The 22,502-nt window shown below is 37.8% G+C and overlaps 2 protein-coding genes across 5 annotated transcripts in view; both read right to left on the reverse strand.

Moving 5' to 3' along the window:
* Positions 1-49: 49 nt before the first annotated feature.
* On the reverse strand, positions 50-4,724 carry ckmt2a (creatine kinase, mitochondrial 2a (sarcomeric)). The gene is made up of 10 exons (XM_055207454.2): positions 4,565-4,724; positions 2,958-3,142; positions 2,225-2,423; positions 2,007-2,102; positions 1,708-1,929; positions 1,186-1,271; positions 810-933; positions 584-718; positions 379-504; positions 50-294 (listed from the first exon to the last, which is right to left on the reverse strand). The coding sequence occupies exons 2-10, from the start codon at positions 3,104-3,106 to the stop codon at positions 178-180; spliced, it is 1,254 nt and encodes a 417-aa protein (XP_055063429.1). The 5' UTR covers positions 3,107-3,142; positions 4,565-4,724; the 3' UTR covers positions 50-177.
* A 2,958-nt stretch (positions 4,725-7,682) lies between these two features.
* The window catches only part of rasgrf2a (Ras protein-specific guanine nucleotide-releasing factor 2a), a 35,347-nt gene continuing 20,527 nt past the window's right edge, over positions 7,683-22,502 (reverse strand). For 3 of the 4 annotated variants that reach the window (XM_055207451.2, XM_055207450.2, XM_055207452.2), the window contains 12 exons: positions 21,673-21,798; positions 21,282-21,371; positions 21,059-21,165; positions 15,061-15,173; positions 14,882-14,942; positions 14,675-14,778; positions 12,029-12,113; positions 11,568-11,765; positions 11,279-11,358; positions 11,087-11,204; positions 10,859-10,927; positions 7,683-9,321 (listed from right to left, as the gene is read on the reverse strand). In XM_055207451.2, the coding sequence (XP_055063426.2) occupies positions 9,223-9,321; positions 10,859-10,927; positions 11,087-11,204; positions 11,279-11,358; positions 11,568-11,765; positions 12,029-12,113; positions 14,675-14,778; positions 14,882-14,942; positions 15,061-15,173; positions 21,059-21,165; positions 21,282-21,371; positions 21,673-21,798 (1,250 nt within the window). In that variant the 3' untranslated portion in view covers positions 7,683-9,222. The remainder of the gene's footprint in view (positions 9,322-10,858; positions 10,928-11,086; positions 11,205-11,278; positions 11,359-11,567; positions 11,766-12,028; positions 12,114-14,674; positions 14,779-14,881; positions 14,943-15,060; positions 15,174-21,058; positions 21,166-21,281; positions 21,372-21,672; positions 21,799-22,502) is intronic. The other variant, XM_055207453.2, reaches the window with a different exon arrangement.

A 22,502-nucleotide genomic window follows, 5' to 3' on the forward strand; every position in this document is an offset into this window, starting at 1 on the left:
TTTGATACCTAACATTTATCATATTCGTTGATGAGAAATAATGAAACAATTATAGTTTTCAACTTTATTTTATTAAGCTTTGTGTATATATAAGACCTTCTGTTTGGGGATTGGAGGAAGGAGCGTCCACAAGTCTCTCTGCTGTATTGAATCCAGCCTTTATCACAGAAGCAGTGCTCATTTCCTGAACTGTTGGATGGGCGCAGGGACTTTAATATCCTGGCCCTTTTCCAATTTCTTCTCACACTCGACAAGATAGTTGACGCCATCAACGACCAGCTGTACCAGCTCCACCTGGTTAAGACAAGCAAAGACACACAGTTTAGAAATGTCATTCAGAGGAGACTTTAAATCAGAAGATGTCATCCAATGGTGTACCTCAGATTTGCCCAAGCGGTCAAGGTTTGAGATGTCAAAGGTGTCGCCCACAGCAGCAGTGTCCACGCCGCCAGTTCCACGCTTTTGCAGTCGCAGGTTATCCAGGATCTTACCAAAGCGAGGATCCTAGCATACACGTATCACAAACACATTAGTGCTTCACTCAGTAGTTCTTCTTCCTGATTAAAAAGCTAAATGCTGTTACCTTGCTAAGCTTTGGCAAGCGGACGTGTACTCCGGCTCTGAGTCCAGTGCCAAGGTTGGATGGGCAGGTGAGGATGTAGCCAAGATGTTCATTCCACATGAACTCCCAGCCTCTCTCCTGGATCAGGTGCTCCACCTGTCCAACATCGGGATGGAAAAATAAACTTTACAGAAACTGAGCTAAGATATCAGGTAAATATCAGAGCGAGATGGGTTTAATGGAGGACCTGTTTGAGTCCTCTGCAGAATCTCTCAAAGACCCTCTTCATATTGCCGCCCTTCTCCATGGAGATGACACGGGTGTGATCTTCTTCATTGATCCATATCAAGAAGGTCTTATCGTTGTTGTGCCTTGGAAATGAGTCCAAATGTAGGAGTACTTTATATTATCAAATGGCATGTGCAAGCTTGTTCTTCTTTCTACATGCAATCAGGATTTTAGTATTTTACATTAGTATTAGCATTACGTTGCATCCAAACCTAGCACGTTCTCACCTTTGAACGTTGTACTTGTTAAGCGTTGTTAGCTACCCAAGACAGCTCATTTGACTTAAGCTACCCAAAGGTTCATCAAACCATGCTCATAACTTTCTAAAACCATACCAAATGCCTCTTGCATCTGGCCAGTCACGGGCCATAAATGCACACGTCAACAAGGGAGACACAGGTTTGTCAAACAGAAAGTGATCCTAGGGAAGGAAAAAAGGCAAAGTAGGTGGAGGATCTAAAGGAGAAACAACACTTGGAGTCGACTTGCATCCTATAAAACAGGGGTCAGGTGCTTCAGGTGTGTTTGATTAGGATTGGAGCTAAACTCTGCAGAGACACCGGCCCTCCAGGACCAGGATTGGTGACCCCTGCTATAAAAAGTCAAGAAGACAGGACTGGAACTAAACTGGTGAGGTTTGCACTAGAAAATTTGCAGCTTTTCCAACCCCAAGTCCTACCAGATGCCACGAGCATCAGGCCAATCCCTGGCCATCCCAGATGCAGTGAGCAGAGGAGACACAGGCTTGTCAAAAAGAAAATGCTCCTGAGCCGTGTCAGCATGAGGAAGAGAATCAATGATTCAATCCAAATCACATTATAAACCAAACATCTCAATCAAAATATGCACTGACTCACATCAATGAGTCTCTGCTGTTCTTCTTCAGTCATATCGGTGAGGCTGTAGTAACGTCCAGCCAGATCTCCCTTCAGACCCGCCAGGGCCTGTACCGTCACCCTCTCCACCTCACGGCGCTCCGAGCGGCTGCAGGCGGGTGGGAGGCTGAGGCCACGAATGCTACGGCCCGTGCGCACGCGGGACGACAGGACGTATTTCTCGTCGAACATGCCTGACGTGAGCTGAAATAAAACATCAATCAATAAAAGCGCTCAGAAATTGACAATTCCGAATGGATAGTTGAGGATAAAACGTGCACCTTGGAGGAGTCCAGGTCAGTGGGATGCTTCATGATCTTCGGGTCATAGCCGTTGTGTCTGTCCTTGATTACCGGATCAAAGATGTCAGCAAATACCTGTAACATCATAAGGCAGACAGTCAATGCTGTTGTCTCCAGAATAGCTGAGGAGGAAGGTTTAGTCTGAAACTACCTGGTTGATCAAAGTAAGTTACTAAGCTACTTAAGTTGGACAATACCTCATAACTCTCCTCATCACCAGCAACCATCCCCACTGTCTTGATGAAGGGATGTCCGGGGTTGTCCACACCAGTTTGGATACACTGGTCAAGAGTCCAGTTGTTTGGGGTGACCTTGTCCCTCAGCCTGGCGTAGATGGCAGGAGTCAACGCACTGGCCATACAGTTGTTGTGCTTGCGAAGGTCGGGAAAATCGGCACTGTTGAAAAAAACAATCTCCAGTCAGGTTCTGTTACTGGGAAGCATGTAGACGCTTAAGGAGATGAATGGCCATGTACAGCCTTGGTGCAATGGGGAGGGTTAAGATCTTAACATTAGATATTTAAAGTCAAAGTGTGCATTTAGAAAATAGCTTTTTAATCAAGCAATTTAAAGAAAATGCTACATGCACAACTCATTCAAGAGCTTAAATCTTGGACTGCTGATCTGATTTGATCTTTGGCATCTATCAGTGCAGGACATAAGCTACTTAAGTTTCATGTTCACAGCCCTTTACATTTCACATTATTACTGTGTGACACTTCACAGTACATCATGACCTCTACGCATGATCATATTTTTTCCAACAGGTGCAACCCTCATGGAATGGAAAGAAGTTGAACCCTTCTGGGTACATTAGGCTCACGTACAATTCACTTGGATATGGTACAGTCAAGCTGCTTGAAGTCAATTTTTTAACCAATGAATACACATGTTTGATAAATAGATCGTTTTGTAAATCTTTGGTGGATACCTGGGAGGGTAAAGTTTCCTCCTCTGTTCTGCATTAAGGGCAGCACTGTCGCTTATTAAGTAACCGGTGGCGGCCGCTCCGGCTCCCAAACCTGCCACGAGTAAACCGGCGGTGCGGCCCGACATCATCTTGGTGAATGAGCTAGCCATCTTCAAACGATTCTGCTTTTCTGGATGAGGTCAGCACTGAAGTAAGAGAACATAGCAATGAAGTATTTTCAGACTTATTACAGTTTCTATCCAAGATTTTAGTGCTTAAGTTGACAGATTGTCCGGTAAGCTGAAGAGCGTCACCTGATCTAAGATGGCAGCTTACTTGCGTCTGGTCATCTTATTAACTTTAGTTAATCAACTATGAGTGTTTAAGTGGTCTGACATTAAAATGGGTTCATCTCTGTATATTTAGGACTCCATGCTTTTGTTACAATTCCCTTCTTAAGCACTTGTCCTTGACTGGTTTTTAAAGGACAATTGTAGAAAAACAAATAATTGTTTTGTATTTCGTAGAAAAACCATGATGTCACATTATGAAACATTTTTAAAATTGACTTAAAACGATTTTTACTTTAACAACATTAATAATCAGATGGTCACAGCCACCATTATGTGCTCCTGTATAGCTCCATGGTAGACAATGTGTTTGCAGTGCAAAAGGTCATGGGTTCAAACCCATACTAATAAATAAATGTATACCTTGTATATTGCTTTAGATAAAATGCATACATGTAAATATACTAGTCAACATTTGAAGTTGTCCTAAGACAAAAACGGATATTGGGTATTGGTTTTAAGACAACTTTTAGAAAAGGTTTTAATCCACTTCAATTGTTGACACATTATCCTCAACTTTGAAAAGTCAGTATTAACAAGTGGGTCTGTCCAATATATTAAATAGCAGATTTAAAACGTTAACCTTTGGTCCACTGATCAGTTCATAACATTTAGTTATACCCTTCATTTAGTCTGACAGAGCAACTGCAACCCTTGAAAAGTGAAAGTGTTATTTATAGACCTGTAGACTAAATGAAGTGTTTGGAATTGAGCCTCATCTGAGACCTCGTGCTCGCTCATGACATTCTGAACCGGTCACACAAATGCACACAAGACCCAGCTGACAGCTCGAGCACAGATCTACATAAAACATCAAAAAACATGAGCAATACCCATGTTTAATGTCTATCTTTTCCACAGCGTTATAGAGGATTATTAGGCTTGTAGGATTAGTGGATAACGTTTGAAGAACGCTGTTAAATAAGAACTATAATGTCTTTAAAAATGTTTCAGGAATTCAAACGAATGCATCTTATTGAAATAATCAACTGAGCTAGATGCAATCCAATTTACTGCAAAAAAGTTTCCAAGAACATTGAATAGAGGAAAAGATGCAAAATTTTACATTCTGAGTTAATTTTCTTAAAAATGTATATTCATGCAAATTAAAACATCTGATGTTTGCTCTATTTTACATTTATACTTTATAAACAGTGTTTGCAAAATTGCTTTCCACTACTAATATTTCAAGTTTTTTTTTTCATATGCTTAAATTTCCTCGGTATAAAATCTACATTCAAGTTTATGAATGTGAAGAGTAAGAAAAGAGAGTTTTACCTGTAGAGTTTCCTCCGTTACAGTCGGCTGTGTCAGGAAGCACACAGTCTGTGTGGAAAACTGGCGCTCCTCTCTGGATATGGGATTAGACGGAGAGCTGATGGCCAATCCTCTTCTGTGTAAGTGTCGGGTCATTACCCATGTCTGTTGTCCGGTTTGCCCTTGACACCCTGCCACCATAGTCAACCATTCTACACTGGACACAGACACCTAAATACATCATCTGTCATCTGTTTTAAACATTAAACCTCTCCATGGAATTATAGACTTTCTTAAAATACTGACTGCAATTTTATAGTCGTCAGATAACAATTAAAGAGAGACAGAGACAGGTAGGCAGACAGACAGACAGACAGAGTCAAACAGACTGATCAGACAGACAGACCTAGAAAGATAGAGAGACAGACAGATATATAAATAGACAGACAGGCAGGCATACATACATGACAGATACATAGATAGACAGATATACAGGCATACATTCAGGTAGGCAGATAGATAGACAGACAGACACATAGATAGACAGATATACAGGTAGGCAGACAGACAGGCAAATAGACTGACAGACAGACAGGTAGACAGATAGATAGACAGACAGATGTACAGGCAGATAGACAGACACGCAAATAGATAGACAGGCAGACAGACAGGTAGGCAGAAAGATAGATAGACTGACAGATACATAGATAGACAAATATACAGGCAGACATACAGGTAGGCAGATAGATAGACAAACAGACAGACAGGTAGGCAGATAGATAGACAGACACATAGACAGACAGATATACAGGTAGGCAGACAGACAGGCAAATAGATTGACAGACAGACAGGTAGGCAGAAAGATAGATAGACTGACAGATACATAGATAGACAAATATACAGGCAAACATACAGGTAGGCAGATAGATAGACAGACAGACAGACACATAGACAGACAGATATACAGGTAGGCAGACAGACAGACAGGTAGGCAGAAAGATAGACAGACAGACAGACACATAGACAGACAGATATACAGGTAGGCAGACAGACAGACAGACAGACAGACAGACAGACAGACAGGTAGGCAGAAAGATAGATAATCTGACAGATACATAGATAGACAAATATACAGGCAGACATACAGGTAGGCAGATAGATAGACAGACAGACATACACATAGACAGGAGACAGACAGGTAGGCAGAAAGATAGATAGACTGACAGATACATAGATAGACAAATATACAGGCAGACATACAGGTAGGCAGATAGATAGACAGACAGACAGACACATAGACAGACAGATATACAGGTAGGCAGACAGACAGACAGACAGACAGACAGGTAGGCAGATAGATAGATAATCTGACAGATATACAGGTAGGCAGACAGACAGGCAAATATAGATTGACAGACAGACAGGTAGGCAGATAGATAGACTGACAGATACATAGATAGACAGATATACAGGTAGGCAGACAGACAGGTAAATAGATTGACAGACAGACAGGTAAGCAGAAAGATAGATAGACTGACAGATACATAGATAGACAGATATACAGGCAGACATACAGGTAGGCAGATAGATAGACAGACAGACAGACACATAGACAGACAGATATACAGGTAGGCAGACAGACAGACAGGTAGGCAGAAAGATAGACAGACAGACAGACACATAGACAGACAGATATACAGGTAGGCAGGCAGACAGACAGACAGACAGACAGACAGACAGACAGGTAGGCAGAAAGATAGATAGACTGACAGATACATAGATAGACAAATATACAGGCAGACATACAGGTAGGCAGATAGATAGACAGACAGACAGACACATAGACAGACAGATATACAGGTAGGCAGACAGACAGACAGGTAGGCAGAAAGATAGACAGACAGACAGACAGGTAGGCAGAAAGATAGATAGACTGACAGATACATAGATAGATAGACAGATATACAGGCAGACATACAGGTAGGCAGAAAGATAGATAATCTGACAGATACATAGATAGACAAATATACAGGCAGACATACAGGTAGGCAGATAGATAGACAGACAGACATACACATAGACAGGAGACAGACAGGTAGGCAGAAAGATAGATAGACAGACAGACACATAGATAGACAAATATACAGGCAGACATACAGGTAGGCAGATAGATAGACAGACAGACAGACACATAGACAGACAGATATACAGGTAGGCAGACAGACAGACAGACAGACAGACAGGTAGGCAGAAAGATAGATAGACTGACAGATACATAGATAGACAGATATACAGGCAGACATACAGGTAGGCAGATAGATAGATAGACAGACAGACAGACAGACACATAGATAGACAGATATACAGGTAGGCAGACAGACAGGCAAATAGATTGACAGACAGACAGGTAGGCAGATAGATAGACAGACAGATATACAGGCAGATAGACAGACACACAAATAGATAGACAGGCAGACAGACAGACAGACAGGTAGGCAGAAAGATAGACAGACAGACAGACACATAGACAGACAGATATACAGGCAGACATGCAGGTAGGCAGATAGATAGACAAACCGACAGACAGGTAGGCAGAAAGATAGACAGACAGACAGACACATAGACAGACAGATATACAGGTAGGCAGGCAGACAGACAGACAGACAGACAGACAGACAGACAGGTAGGCAGAAAGATAGATAATCTGACAGATACATAGATAGACAAATATACAGGCAGACATACAGGTAGGCAGATAGATAGACAGACTGACAGACACATTGACAGACAGATATACAGGTAGGCAGACAGACAGGCAAATAGATTGACAGGCAGATATACAGGCAGATAGACAGACACGCAAATAGATAGACAGGCAGACAGATAGACAAGTAGGCAGAAAGATAGACAGACCGTTTAAGCAGTTAGGCAGACTAACAGACAAATAAATGGACAGGCAGACAGACAGGTAGGCAGATAGATAGATAGACAGACAGATATACAGGTAGGCAGATAGATAGACAGACAGGCAGATAGACAGACACGCACATAGATAGAGAGGCAGACAGATAGACAAGTAGGCAGAAAGATAGACAGACAGACAGACACATATAGGTCTTATCAGGCTATAAACACACAGTACAGAAGAAAAGACAAAGTTTTATTTCACAAGTTTTTAAACAGAAACATCATGGATACATTTGTGTCTGTAGCTGAAAAACAGATATACATTCATTTATACAAACAAAGGTCAAGAAAGTGTGCATGAATTCAATTATTTAACTAAATTATTTAAAAAAAACAATGTAGGTCAGTCAACTACTTCAAATGTGTATAAATAATAAAATGCTGAAATAAACATAAATGATAAATAAAACACTTCATATTCTTTACATGAACATATCTTGTATTCATATTCACATTAGTCAAACAATAATCCATTTACTTTGTACAAAAACTGACTAAAATATAAAGTTGAAAAATGGGTATGTTTTCTTCTGAAACCAACCTGTAAACCCATGAGTGATTCTCACGTTTATGCAAAAGTAAACAACTTTATCTGCACTCATCAAAAACTACCATTATTTTTTTTACATGGTATTACCATGGTATTGTGTGTAGTGCATTTAAGAAGCATGTAAATACAATAATAAATGAATAAAGTAATCATTCAGTACTATGGTAATACCATCTGCTACCATCACTGCACTACAGTTCTTTACGTAAGAATGTCATTAGACGTCAAAGTGTATATTAACATTTCCTATCATTTATCCAGAAGAAACATAAAATATATTGCAAATTAAATTCATCTCATTTAAATGTATTTTTATTTCAAATGTGTAGCTATTTAAATGCAAATTTATGCACACACTTGTCCAAAAAAACTGACATAAACTAACATGCTACTATAAATAAATGCAGTCCATCTGTTTTTAAATACCTGAATTAATATCTAGCATTAATAAATTACTATAGTAAAAACATGTTAAATTTGGTAAACAATAAAGGTGCTTGGTGAAGCTTATAACATACATCCTTTGCCAGTAGATGGAGATGTTGCTGTGGTCCTTGGATTTTTTTAAAATGGAGGACTGATCGGAAAAGTGGACCAGCTAGTTACAGGTAAACACTGTTTAGCCTCATCGAACACGTATCACATACAAAATATACATTTGTACACATACAAAACCTCTTAAATAGGAATCAGGCTTCTAATATTTTGCATTCAGGTAAAACATTTTCAGACAATATCAGATATTAAAATGCATCATGCTAGAAATATGTACGATGAAATGTAACTACATGATATTAAGGAAAAGGCACATTTGAACCTGAGTTTACATCAAAAGCATTGTGGTACCCACATTTGTTCAACCAATGCCCATTTCAATGGAAAAATGCTTACATAAAGTTTCTCTTTATATATATTTGAAATATAGATGTTTACATTTCAAAGCAGAAATAGGCATATAACCTATTCATTCACACACTCAGGCACACACACGCACGCACACAAGATATGGATTTGATTTTATGGCCAAGCTACTGTTTCCATACTGGATAGACTTCAGTTCAGATGTATGGATTTTCATACATTAGCCCATTATTATTTCATATAAACAACTTCGTACTTCGTACTTCTGATAGTTTGCAGTCCGATGTAAACATGAGGATGTTTAGCGTGTAGGGGGGAGACGTGGCTCAATCTTTAGAGATAAATCATACAGCGTGTCTTCATCCATTACAAGAGTCTTATCAAGAAGGAACTGAGTAACCTGAAAAAAATGGCAAATGTTAAAGGAGTTCTATTATGCTTCTTTACATTTTCATCTTATTTTCTACTTAATTTCAACTTATTTTCTACTTAATTTTTTACTTAATTCCATTTTATTTTCAACATAATTTCAACTTATTTTCGACTTAATTTCATTTTATTTTCAACTTAATTTCAACTTATTTTCAACTTAATTTCAACTTAATTTCAACTTATTTTCAACTTAATTTCAATTTATTTTCTAATTAATTTCAACTTAATTTCAACTTATTTTCAACTTAATTTCAATTTATTTTCTAATTAATTTCAACTTAATTTCAACTTATTTTCAACTTAATTTCAACTTATTTTCTAGTTAATTTCAACTTATTTTCTACCTAATTTCAATTAATTTTCAACTTAATTTCAACTTATTTTCTAATTAATTTCAACTTAATTTCAACTTATCTTCATCTTATTTTCAACTTAATTTCAACTTATTTTCAAATTAATTTCAACTTATTTTCAACTTAATTTTAACTTATTGTCTATTTAATTTCAATTTATCTTCATCTTATTTTCAACTTAATTTCAACTTATTTTCTACTTAATTTTTTACTTAATTCCATTTTATTTTCAACATAATTTCAATTTATTTTCGACTTAATTTCATCTTATTTTCTACTTAATTTCAACTTTCTACATCTTTTCAACTTAATTTCAACTTATTTTCAACTTAATTTCAACTTAGTTTCAACTTAATTTCAATTTATTTTCTAATTAATTTCAACTTAATTTCAACTTATTTTCAACTTAATTTCAACTTATTGTCTACTTAATTTCAACTTATCTTCAACTTATTTTCAACTTATTGTCTACTTAATTTCAACTTATCTTCATCTTATTTTCTACTTAATTTCAATTTATTTTCTACTTAATTTCTATTAATTTTCTACTTAATTTCAACTTATTTTCTACTTATTTTCTACTTAATTTCAACTTAATTTCAACTTATTTTCTACTTAATTTCAACTTATCTTCATCTTATTTTCAACTTAATTTCAACTTATTTTCTACTTTATTTCAATTAATTTTTTACTTAATTTCAACTTATTTTCTACTTTATTTAACTTAATTTTCCAGGGTCTGGGAAAAGATTGCAGGAATTAGCCAATAGCAACATGACGACCAACTTCCAAATGATCCATTCAACTCTTGATGGACAAAATCAAGTCCAGCCCTACCTTTTTTCAATTCAGAAGCCGTTTCACTCAGATATACAGTATGTCCACCACGGGGAAAATAAGACAATCACTACATTCGTTTAATGGTGACTTTAAAGTCTTTTCCATATAGAAATAATCTCTTTAACAGAAATCACTTTTACAGAAAGCTTGTTGAAACTACAACACACTTCTTCCATAAAGTCAAGCATCACAATAATTCCCATTTAAGGCATATGCAAAAAGGGTTGAGGCTTGCTTGAGTTAAAGAGTTGCTTATTTTGCATGACTATTTTTAAAAACGACTATATAAGAAATAAATAAAGAAAACTGTACCTTGGGTTGAAGCTCAATCCTGTAGGGGGCTTGTTGAAACTGTCGGATTTCTCTAATTATGTGTGAAATCTAAAAGAAACAATATAAAGACATAAGAAAATGGTACTTCAATCGCTATTTCATTTGAAGCCTCATGATTTTTAAAACTGAATCACAATCTGAACGTTAACCTCTACAAATGCCACAAACTGAAGTATTTGGCGGCCATTTGAGAAGTCGGTCATTTACCATTCTCATTTTAGAGAAGTTGACGAGACCCTCCTCTGTGAAGTTGGTCGTTCCTTCCTCAATAAATGCCAAATCAGTCAGGTACATACCCAGATACGGCACACACGGAGGGTTACAACTGCAAAATATACATATACCCATATAATCTGATAGTTTTTTGATATTATGTGTAAATAACATATATAAACATACTTTTTCAGGGTTTCTCTCAGGTTCTTAAATCTTCCTTCGGATGATACGATTTTCTGCAGTCTGTCCATAAGGGCTTTGGTCTGATAACAAAAGAAAATTGGTACAAACTGGTGCAAATTCAATGAAACAATTCAAATAGTCAACAATGACACTAATACTATAGTAAAACACAAATAGGATCAGTCATTTATGTTGATGTCTTGTCCCTTTTATATCAAACAGCCAGCAGATAAACATTTGCCTGCAAAATAAAAATGTGTATATCTGCTATAAGCTCATGGTGCCCCACCTGTTTGCAGACCTTGGCCCATGTTTTCTTTAACCTGTAGATAGCGCTGCGGTTCAGGGCTGATGTGATCTCCAGGACACCGTTGTAGTTGTTAAGACAGCGGCATATGTCTGCGACGGCGAGCCATTTCTCAATCGAGCTGGCCCTGGATCCAACATCTGTATGAGCCATAATCTCAGACGCCACCAGGTTGCTCATCTGAACCCATCAAATATGGATGATACAAAGTCAATATAACCTTCTCAATGTAGCCTCTTTACTTTAATAATAAATGTGTCGTCTGTGTGGATCCATTTAAAGAAACAAATCTTTCATCATATAAGAATGCAGAGCTTTAAACTATTTTCAATGAAAATAATCTGATCACTCCACACAATTAAAGTAAAATGTTTTTGATGATCACTTCAATATTTTGTGATATGTGTGCAAATGTTTGTTTGATTAATGTTGATGATTTTTACATCGTTGAAGTGTTGACTTGTCTTCATAATGTATGGCGTTCTTTCATTTTTGTCCATCTTCATCCAGCCCTGACCCAGAAACTCTCTGAAAAGTTGAATTTGTAAAAACTTGAGTACTAAAGTAAAACACCAACAGGAATTTCACAATAGTTTGTAATAATGCTGGGCGATATTAAAGATATTTAATAGTAACAAGATGCGTCCATTATAGAATGACATCATCTGGGGGAGGGACTTTGCGCAGTATATGACAGGTCATGCTGTAACAAAGACCTGGAGGAGTTGCAAACATGGCAGCGACTTCCTTAAAATGACTTTGGTGGTATTTTGGTAATATAACTGTATTTTCTTCAAGCGGGATACGGGATGAGACAAAACCATTTGGTCTGATATGACCCTTCTCCTATAGAGAAGATTTCCAACCAGCTCATATGGGTGATTCTCGCGAAATTAGACTCATGAGGTGTCATGAAACATTTTGATAAAAAAGTAAATGCAAAGTCAGAGTATCAAAATAAGAAGCAAACGTCTCTTCATGTACTATTTTGCACATGATTTCAAATGCCATTATACAATCCAATTTTGTTGTTTTTTCCACATTTACGGGAAACATTTTCATTACCGCAACGTTCATGAATGGATTTGGGTTCTTTGACATGGAAATAATTTAAAAAAATCTAAAAAATAAAAAGCTTTTGTGCATGTTAAATTATAAACATTTACAGTAAAGAAACATGTGGTATTTGGTGATTATTGGTAAATGTAGAGACAATAATAAGGAATATAAATGTGTCCAAGACCAATTTTCTCATCCTCCGCAACAATTTTCAATCATTGTTTAAGCCCTCAATGAACTAATATTTTAAAAAAATGTGACACTCAAGATGGCTACCAGATAAGCAGTTCATATTTTTTCTCTCCAGATAAAAGTTGAAATTTGACAACTTTTTAGTTCTCATTACCGAAACATGACTTTGTAAATGCATATATTTAATATAATATCATGTTGCGGTAATGATAATTTTTGATAATGCTAATCTAAAAAATGTAAATAATTCTATAGGAAATATTTATTAAATATTCTAAAATAATGGCTATAGTAAGTTCAGACCTTAATCTTATATGTGCAAAAAAATTGGCTTCAAGAGCTTTTTAAAAAAATGTGATGCTGGACACCTTCTAAGTCTGGATTTCGTGAGAATCACCCACATGGGAGGAAAACCCTTTATTTTCATAATTTTCACCTTTAATAAAGGTGTTTGTGACATCTCACATGAGGCTTTTACTTACATGTAAACTTTTATTTTAGAGATATCTATCGCATTCTGCAATCCATCCCAAAATTACAAAGATATACATTTTGGTCAATATCGCCCAGCCCTAGTTTTTAAAAATGAAAATAAATTTTCTTCAAATAAAGCTGTGAAATAAAAATAAAGAGACTGAATTTACTATTTATAAATATGTGTTTAAGTAAAATGAACATTTTTGTTTAATTCGGTCAACTACCAACAACATTAAAAAAGGTCTTTAAAAAAAGGTTATATTTGCATTTATTTACTAAAAATTAAAATGGGGGGAACCATGGTCAAAATAACAAAAAAAGATGTAGTGTTTCCAATCTTCAATACTGCAGAGAAAACACGTTCAAATTCATTTCTCAATAACACAATACTGTTTTACATATATTTTAGGAAAAATTCGAAAACCCTGATTTTTAGTCAGATCTTTCATGGGTCTTGTCATGTTCTCAGTCTTTTATATTTGCTGTTGGGTGACTTAATGTCTATTATCTAGAAACCTAGTTATCTAGAAATGATGATTAAAGTCAAAACTGGAGTGGTCTCTCAATTTTTTTTCCACGGCTATATTTATTTATATATGTACAGCCAGTGTTGGGTAAGTTACTCAAAAAAAGTAATTAATTACTAGTTACTAATTACATCTTCAATCATGTAATTAGATTACTTAACAAATTACTCTCTCCAAAAAAGTATGTAATTACTTACTAATTACTTTCTAAATCCTTTTAGTACATGATACAAGAATAGGCTTGAAATGGCCCAAAAAAATAATATATAAAAGTACATCAATTATTCTGGTCCCACTTTAGGGTCCAATTCTCTCTATTAACTAACTTTCAACTACTTTTGCATCAATATACTCCAACTACTGCTTATTAATAACAAAGAAGTTGTTAATTTTAAGTATTGGTAGAAATGGGGAGGGTTAAGGATGTAGAATAAGGTTTTGCAGAATCAGGCATTAATATGTGCTATTAAGTATTAATAAACAGCCAACATCACATTAATATTAATGCTAATAATCAACCAGTTTATAATGAGAATTGTAAACTAAAATCATGTTAAATCCACTATTGTATTATAGTATTTAGTTACATCAGAAGTAACTGTAATTAGATTACAAGGAAAATAAGAGTAATCCCTTACTTTACTTTTCCAAGGGAAAAGTAATTAAATTACAGTAACTAATTACTTAGTAACTAGTTACACCCAACACTGTGTACAGCATATTTTTCATATTTTCGGTGGTTTTATGTTATATAAAACTGTTGTTAATAAAATAAATTTTCATATACTATGAGCAGTTTGTCTGTGCTCGGATCAAATATTCCTGTAGACTCACTCGTATGGAATATTCCGGAAAACTATATGATCCAACAGTGTGATCTGTTCAGCAACCTCCATAGCTGAGAGCAACTCAAAGCATTCATTCCTCGGACACTCGGACTGAAAAACACACACACACATTGATGCGAGTTATACAACAGAGCTCAACGCGTGTATGTGTGTTACAGTAGTATGAGGTGTAAAGAAACTGAGAGATTCTCACCATCTGCATAATGTCTTCAATCTTCAGCTGCGAGTCGTCCTGATCATCCTGAGAAAGAGCGCTGAGGAATAACACAAGCATTATTAACCCATGAGACTGTTGATTAAGTTCACCCAGATATACTATTGATTGACAATGTCTTTTCCATCTTGTAGTGGTTGTAGACGAGTGTGTTTTACTTTAGTATGTTTGCCGTGGCTTTCCGTTCCTGTGGAAGTAGATCAGGATCTCTGAGCACCTCCTCCAGGAGAGAGATCACAGCCGTTGTCAACTCTGCATTCATCTCGAAATCCTGCAAATCACATAACAGCAAAACACACACAGTTATACTGACACAAATAACCCAAAATCTGACAGTTTTAGGGTCTATACTATGGAGGACCACAAGAGTCATGCAAAATGTAATAAAGAACTTCAATATTTAATAACTATCTGGACAATAAAAATAGCAATGAATAGATTTGTTTAAAAATGCATTAATTAATCTATAAATAAATAGACAAAGTTACAAAAAATCATTATGTAACATTTTATTAGGCAATAAAAAGTGAGATTATAAAAATAACGTAGAAATGAAATATTAATCCATTAATAAATAGTTCAAATTAATATTACAATTTACAAAAACAACATAAAACACTCAATAAGTTCATCATTTTAAATTGCATTTAAAAATTCTTAATTAAATAATGGAATTTTCAAAATGTATTTCAAAAAGTGATTTTAAAAGAGAAATAAATAACTGGATTTATAAATTGAACTACAAATACAGGTTTAAATTAGGCATTTAAAAGGGCATTTCCGTTTAACATTTCGGTTTTTATTTCCTGATGGTTCTCCTTATTCTTTTCGCAATTCGATTTGATTTTCGTTTCAGCTTCTCTATTTAGCTTTTCCGTGACCCTTTGGGTCCTTGCAAAAGGTCAAATGAGAAATGCAAATTAGCTATGGCCAGGTGAATGTAACAAGCTCGCTGATTGGCTCTGATTGTACGTCATGCACAGCTTTATAGATCTCGGATGAGGACCCAAAGGGTCACGGAAAAGCTAAATAGAGAGGCTAAAACGAAAAGCAAATCGAATACCGAAAAGAATAAGGAGAACCATCGGGAAAATGGAAACAGAAATGTTAAATGGAAATGCACTTTTAAATGCCCAATTTAAACCTTCATTTGTAGTTCAATCCATAAATCCAGTCATTTACTTCTTTTTTTAAATCGCTTTTTGAAATAAATTTTGAAATTCCATTATTTAATTAAGAATTTATAATGCAACTTAAAATGATGAACTTACTGAGTGTTTTATGTTGTTTTTGTAAATTGTTATATTAATTTGAACTAATTATTAATGAATTAATATTTCATTTCTACATTATTTTTATAATCTCACTTTTTATTGCCTAATAAAATGTTACATAATGATTTTTTTGTAACTTTGACTATTTACTTATTTATAGATTAATTAATGCATTTTTAAACAAATCTATTAATTGCTATTTTTATTGTCCAGGTAGATATTAAATATTGAAGTTCTTTATTACATTTTGCATGACTCTTGTGGTCCTCCATACTATACTAGATAAAAAACACTTGGATAAAACACTTCTTGTAAGCATAGATTAAAACATTTCTCCAATAAATGAACCATCTGCATTAGAGAGTAAAAGCAAAAAGGACATTTGTGTGGATGAGGGTGAGTGGGTAAACACAAGATTCGGCCCTCAGGGGCTCTGCGGGTGTCTGGTGACATTTAGCGCAGCCACTATTACGTTCAGTAAAGGACTGCAGTGTAAAGCAGGTGTGACAGGGACTGAACTGAAGAGGTGCAAGGCTGTGTCACATGAACTGTGATTCTCAAAAATCTGTTGTAATTGGGTCATTCACAGCATGGAAAAAACAATGGCAAATGCTAACTATGTGATTATAAGGGTCTATTTTTTATTTTTAAGATAAAAAATAAAGCGTTAAGCATGAGTGCTTTACATGCTAAGTCAATGCAAAGACGCGATTAGACATCATGTGGCTCGAAACGCGGAAATTACACGTGTAGCGCAAATAATGTGTTAAGTGCAATGGAGCATTTAGCCCAAATGGCACGATTAGTCCAAATGGCACGATTAGTCCAAATGGCACGATTAGTCCGAATGGCACGTTTAGCCTGAATGACGCGTTTAGCCCGTATGCTGCGTTTAGCTCGAATGCTGCGTTTAGCGCGAATGACACATTTAGCCTGAATAACGCGTTGGGCCCGAATGCTGCGTTTAGCCTGAATGCCGTGTTTAGCCCGAATGGAGCATTTAGCGCAAATTAAGCGTTTAGCCTGAATGCCACATTTAGCCCGAATGGCGTGTTTAGCCTGAATGGCACATTTAGCCCGAATGTCACATTTAGCCCGGATGGCGCATTTAGACCGAATGCTGCTTTTAGCCTGAATGGTGCGTTTAGAGCAAATTACACATTTAGCCTAAATGGTGCATTTGGCCCGAATGCTGCGTTTAGCGCAAATGAAGCGTTTAGCCTGAATGCCGCGTTTAGCCCGAATGCCGTGTTTAGCCTGAATGGCACATTTAGCCCGAATGTCACATTTAGCCCGAATGGCGCATTTAGACCGAATGCTGCTTTTAGCCTGAATGGTGCGTTTAGAGCAAATTACACATTTAGCCTAAATGGTGCATTTGGCCCGAATGCTGCGTTTAGCCTGAATGGTGCGTTTAGCGCGAATTACACATTTAGCCTGAATGGTGCATTTAGCCTGAGTGCAGCGTTTAGCCTGAATGGTGCGTTTAGCGCGGATTACACATTTAGCCTGAATGCCGTGTTTAGCCCGAATGGTGCGTTTAGTGCGAATTACACATTTAGCCTGAATGGTGCATTTAGCCTGAGTGCAGTGTTTAGCCTGAATGGTGCATTTAGTGCGAATTACACATTTAGCCCGAATCCCGTGTTTAGCCCGAATGGTGCGTTTAGTGCAAATGACGCGTTTAGCCCGACTGCCGCGTTTAGCCCGAATGCCGTGTTTAGCCTAAATGGCAAGTTTAGCCTGAATGTCTCATTTAGCCTGAATGGTGCATTTAGCTTGAAAGCTGCGTTTAGCCCGAATGGTGCGTTTAACGCGAATTACACGTTTAGCCTGAATGGCGCATTTAGACCGAATGCTGCTTTTAGCCTGAATGGTGCGTTTAGAGCATATTACACATTTAGCCTAAATGGTGCATTTGGCCCGAATGCTGCGTTTAGCCTGAATGGTGCGTTTAGCGCGAATTACACATTTAGCCTGAATGGTGCATTTAGCCTGAGTGCAGCGTTTAGCCTGAATGGTGTGTTTAGCGCGAATTACACATTTAGCCTGAATGCCGTGTTTAGCCCGAATGGTGCATTTAGTGCGAATTACACATTTAGCCTGAATGGTGCATTTAGCCTGAGTGCAGTGTTTAGCCTGAATGGTGCGTTTAGTGCGAATTACACATTTAGCCTGAATGGTGCATTCAGCCTGAGTGCAGTGTTTAGCCTGAATGGTGCGTTTAGTGCGAATTACACATTTAGCCTGAATGGTGCATTTAGCCTGAGTGCAGCGTTTAGCCTGAATGGTGTGTTTAGCGCGAATTACACATTTAGCCTGAATGCCGTGTTTAGCCCGAATGGTGCGTTTAGTGCGAATTACACATTTAGCCTGAATGGTGCATTTAGCCTGAGTGCAGTGTTTAGCCTGAATGGTGCGTTTAGTGCGAATTACACATTTAGCCTGAATGGTGCATTTAGCCTGAGTGCAGTGTTTAGCCTGAATGGTGCGTTTAGAGCATATTACACATTTAGCCTAAATGGTGCATTTGGCCCGAATGCTGCGTTTAGCCTGAATGGTGCGTTTAGCGCGAATTACACATTTAGCCTGAATGGTGCATTTAGCCTGAGTGCAGTGTTTAGCCTGAATGGTGCGTTTAGTGCGAATTACACATTTAGCCTGAATGGTGCATTTAGCCTGAGTGCAGTGTTTAGCCTGAATGGTGCGTTTAGTGCGAATTACACATTTAGCCTGAATGGTGCATTTAGCCTGAGTGCAGCGTTTAGCCTGAATGGTGTGTTTAGCGCGAATTACACATTTAGCCTGAATGCCGTGTTTAGCCCGAATGGTGCGTTTAGTGCGAATTACACATTTAGCCTGAATGGTGCATTTAGCCTGAGTGCAGTGTTTAGCCTGAATGGTGCGTTTAGTGCGAATTACACATTTAGCCTGAATGGTGCATTTAGCCTGAGTGCAGTGTTTAGCCTGAATGGTGCGTTTAGAGCATATTACACATTTAGCCTAAATGGTGCATTTGGCCCGAATGCTGCGTTTAGCCTGAATGGTGCGTTTAGCGCGAATTACACATTTAGCCTGAATGGTGCATTTAGCCTGAGTGCAGTGTTTAGCCTGAATGGTGCGTTTAGTGCGAATTACACATTTAGCCTGAATGGTGCATTTAGCCTGAGTGCAGTGTTTAGCCTGAATGGTGCGTTTAGTGCAAATTACACATTTAGCCTGAATGGTGCATTTAGCCTGAGTGCAGTGTTTAGCCTGAATGGTGCGTTTAGTGCGAATTACACATTTAGCCCGAATCCCGTGTTTAGCCCGAATGGTGCGTTTAGTGAAAATGACGCGTTTAGCCCGACTGCCGCGTTTAGCCCGAATGCCGTGTTTAGCCTAAATGGCAAGTTTAGCCTGAATGTCTCATTTAGCCTGAATGGTGCATTTAGCTTGAAAGCTGCGTTTAGCCCGAATGGTGCGTTTAACGCGAATTACACGTTTAGCCTGAATGGCGCATTTAGACCGAATGCTGCTTTTAGCCTGAATGGTGCGTTTAGAGCATATTACACATTTAGCCTAAATGGTGCATTTGGCCCGAATGCTGCGTTTAGCCTGAATGGTGCGTTTAGCGCGAATTACACATTTAGCCTGAATGGTGCATTTAGCCTGAGTGCAGCGTTTAGCCTGAATGGTGCGTTTAGCGCGAATTACACATTTAGCCTGAGTGCAGCGTTTAGCCTGAATGGTGCGTTTAGCGCGAATTACACATTTAGCCTGAATGGTGCATTTAGCCTGAGTGCAGTGTTTAGCCTGAATGGTGCGTTTAGTGCAAATTACACATTTAGCCCGAATCCCGTGTTTAGCCCGAATGGTGCGTTTAGTGCAAATGACGCGTTTAGCCCGACTGCCGCGTTTAGCCCGAATGCCGTGTTTAGCCTGAATGGCAAGTTTAGCCCGAATGTCTCATTTAGCCTGAATGGTGCATTTAGCTTGAATGCTGCGTTTAACGCGAATTACACGTTTAGCCTGAATGGCGCATTTAGCCTGAATGCTGCATTTAGCCTGGATGGTGCATTTGGCGCAAATTACACGTTTAGCCCGAATGCAGCATTTAGCCCGAATGGAGTATTTAGTCAGAGTGAAGTGTTTGGCCCGCAATTGCACCCCTAGATGCCGCTAAAATGTACACATTGCACCTTTAACTATAAAGCTGATGTATACCGGTTACGAGTAACAGACTTCAAAAAATAAACGAATTTGGTTCCATGTCGCTGATATTTCATCATGTAAGCAAAGTCAAAAGTAATTACAAGCTGTTTGCTATCATTTATTGTATTTCACATATTATTGGGGTGTGGTTAGATGTCTATTAAATGTTACGTGACCGCCGTAATTTTGCCTTGTTTTAGCCAAGATGTCTGGCCTGTGTTTGGACGCTATTAGACATCTTTTGAAGGCAAAATTGCTTGCTGGGGAATATTAAAGGGATGATAATATACATCAAACAGAGGTTCCCAAAGTTTTCATTTTGTTCCCACTTAATCCAATATAATCCTCATAATTTCTCAGAACCCACCACAATATTTTCAAATAGAAACACACACATTTGTTTTCTTTTAGAAGGGTAGTTTATATTTTTATAAGGTTAATTGCAATACCAAAATACATGATGGTATATTATATCAAAATCATTCATCACAACAGCCAAGTGACTTTGCACGATGCACGTTATCTTACTGTGCGACTCACGAGTGGGTCCCGACCCACAGTTTGAAAACCCCCGATATAGACTGACCAATATAATTTTGTCCTCTATGTGAGATGTTATGAGTAATAAATCAGTGGAGAGCAGATGGAAGAGAGTGTCAGGGCTGGAAAAGATGGCAGTCACACAAACCTGCGAGTGCTTGGAAACCCAATGGCGCAGGACATTGAGAACCCTGTTGGTGGCAGCCCTGCGGATGAGAAACTCTTTGTCGTACGATTTCTCTTGGTTGTTAAAACCTGAATAAAAGGAAAGCAGGGGAATACTGTGAGTGTGTATTTTTCTCACAGCGGGATCATAACCAAAGGCCGTAGGAGATCGTGTGAGCCGTCTGAAGCGATCTGTGTCGTCTGACCTTGCGGGCTGCCGTGTCCAGCCGCGGCTGTGGCGATGGCGAACGCGGAGGCCGGAGAGACGGAACAGCGGTTGTTATCAGGAGACTGACCTATCAGAAGACAAACAGATTATCATGTTTTAAACACATGTGTGACTAGAAATCTGTGTGGTTATGACGTCACAACAACAAGCACATTAAAGAAACAGTTGGATCTCATTGGATTTATTAACTTTTTCAGTGCAACACCTGATAAATGACAGAGTGAAATAGGTCAACCACATTTACATACAAAGCAAATAAAAATAAAAATGCACTATACAAGTGGACTGAAAGGAATAAACTGATTTAATGTATTTAAGGTCAATGCTTAAAATATTCCCTGAGAATCTGAGATGAAAGCAGATGGTACCTGCTGGCTGTCTGCAGCGCAGGTGTCGTGGTGTGGATGGAGATCGGCAGGGTGACAGATCTCCAGTCTCACTCGACACGGGCGTCTCGGGAATGAACTTGTCCAATGACACTGACTCCAGAACAGCTGTCAGGACCATCATACAATCTCAGTGATCTTTTGAATTTAGGTGATGTGCATCTATCATTATTAAAGCTGCAATTCGTTACTTTTGCCTCGCTATCGCCCCCTCTCTTTGAAACATTAAATTGTCGTTATTTGTGGTATCATGCATTGTGCTTTCCCTGTGTCTGTAATCACTGCATCATAGCGGATCTGTCATTTTATTTCGGCATGACAGAAGTATATCCTAAAAATTATTTATCCGAAAAGAATGTTAACATAAATCACGTTGCTACCGAGCCCCTAAGGTGACATTGGAGTAACAAAAAAATCTAAAGTTTAGTTTCATGTGCTCACGTGAAACTTTCATGTGCTCACACGAAACCTTCATGTGCAGAATTTTTTAAAAAGTTTAATTCCGCATGCTCACGTAAAACTTTCGCGTATGCACGTGAAACTATAGCGTGCGCAAGTGAAACTATAGCGTGCGCACGTGAATCTGTCGCGTTCAAAAAAGAAAACGAAAGTTCCACGTGCGCACACGAAACTAAACACGATAGTTTCACGTGCGCACGCGATAGTTTCTCATGCCCACATAATAGTTTCACATGTGCATGGGAAACTAAACTTTATTTAATTTTTACTACATGTCCCCTTAGGGGCTCCGTACGTTGCTGATTTCTAATTGGTTCAGAGGAAAAATCTGCTCCAGTATTTAAACAACCTTT

Source organism: Misgurnus anguillicaudatus, chromosome 12, assembly GCF_027580225.2.
Source record: "Misgurnus anguillicaudatus chromosome 12, ASM2758022v2, whole genome shotgun sequence".
Classification (NCBI taxonomy): domain Eukaryota; kingdom Metazoa; phylum Chordata; class Actinopteri; order Cypriniformes; family Cobitidae; genus Misgurnus; species Misgurnus anguillicaudatus.

Coding starts and splice junctions, on each gene's coding strand:
- ckmt2a (XM_055207454.2), bottom strand. CDS start 3,106: ATGGCTAGCTCATTCACCAAGATGATGTCGGGCCGCACCGCCGGTTTA. Junction 1,930..2,006: donor CTGACCTGGACTCCTCCAAG/GTGCACGTTTTA, acceptor GTTTTATTTCAG/CTCACGTCAGGCATGTTCGA. Junction 719..809: donor TCTGCAGAGGACTCAAACAG/GTCCTCCATTAA, acceptor GATGTTGGACAG/GTGGAGCACCTGATCCAGGA.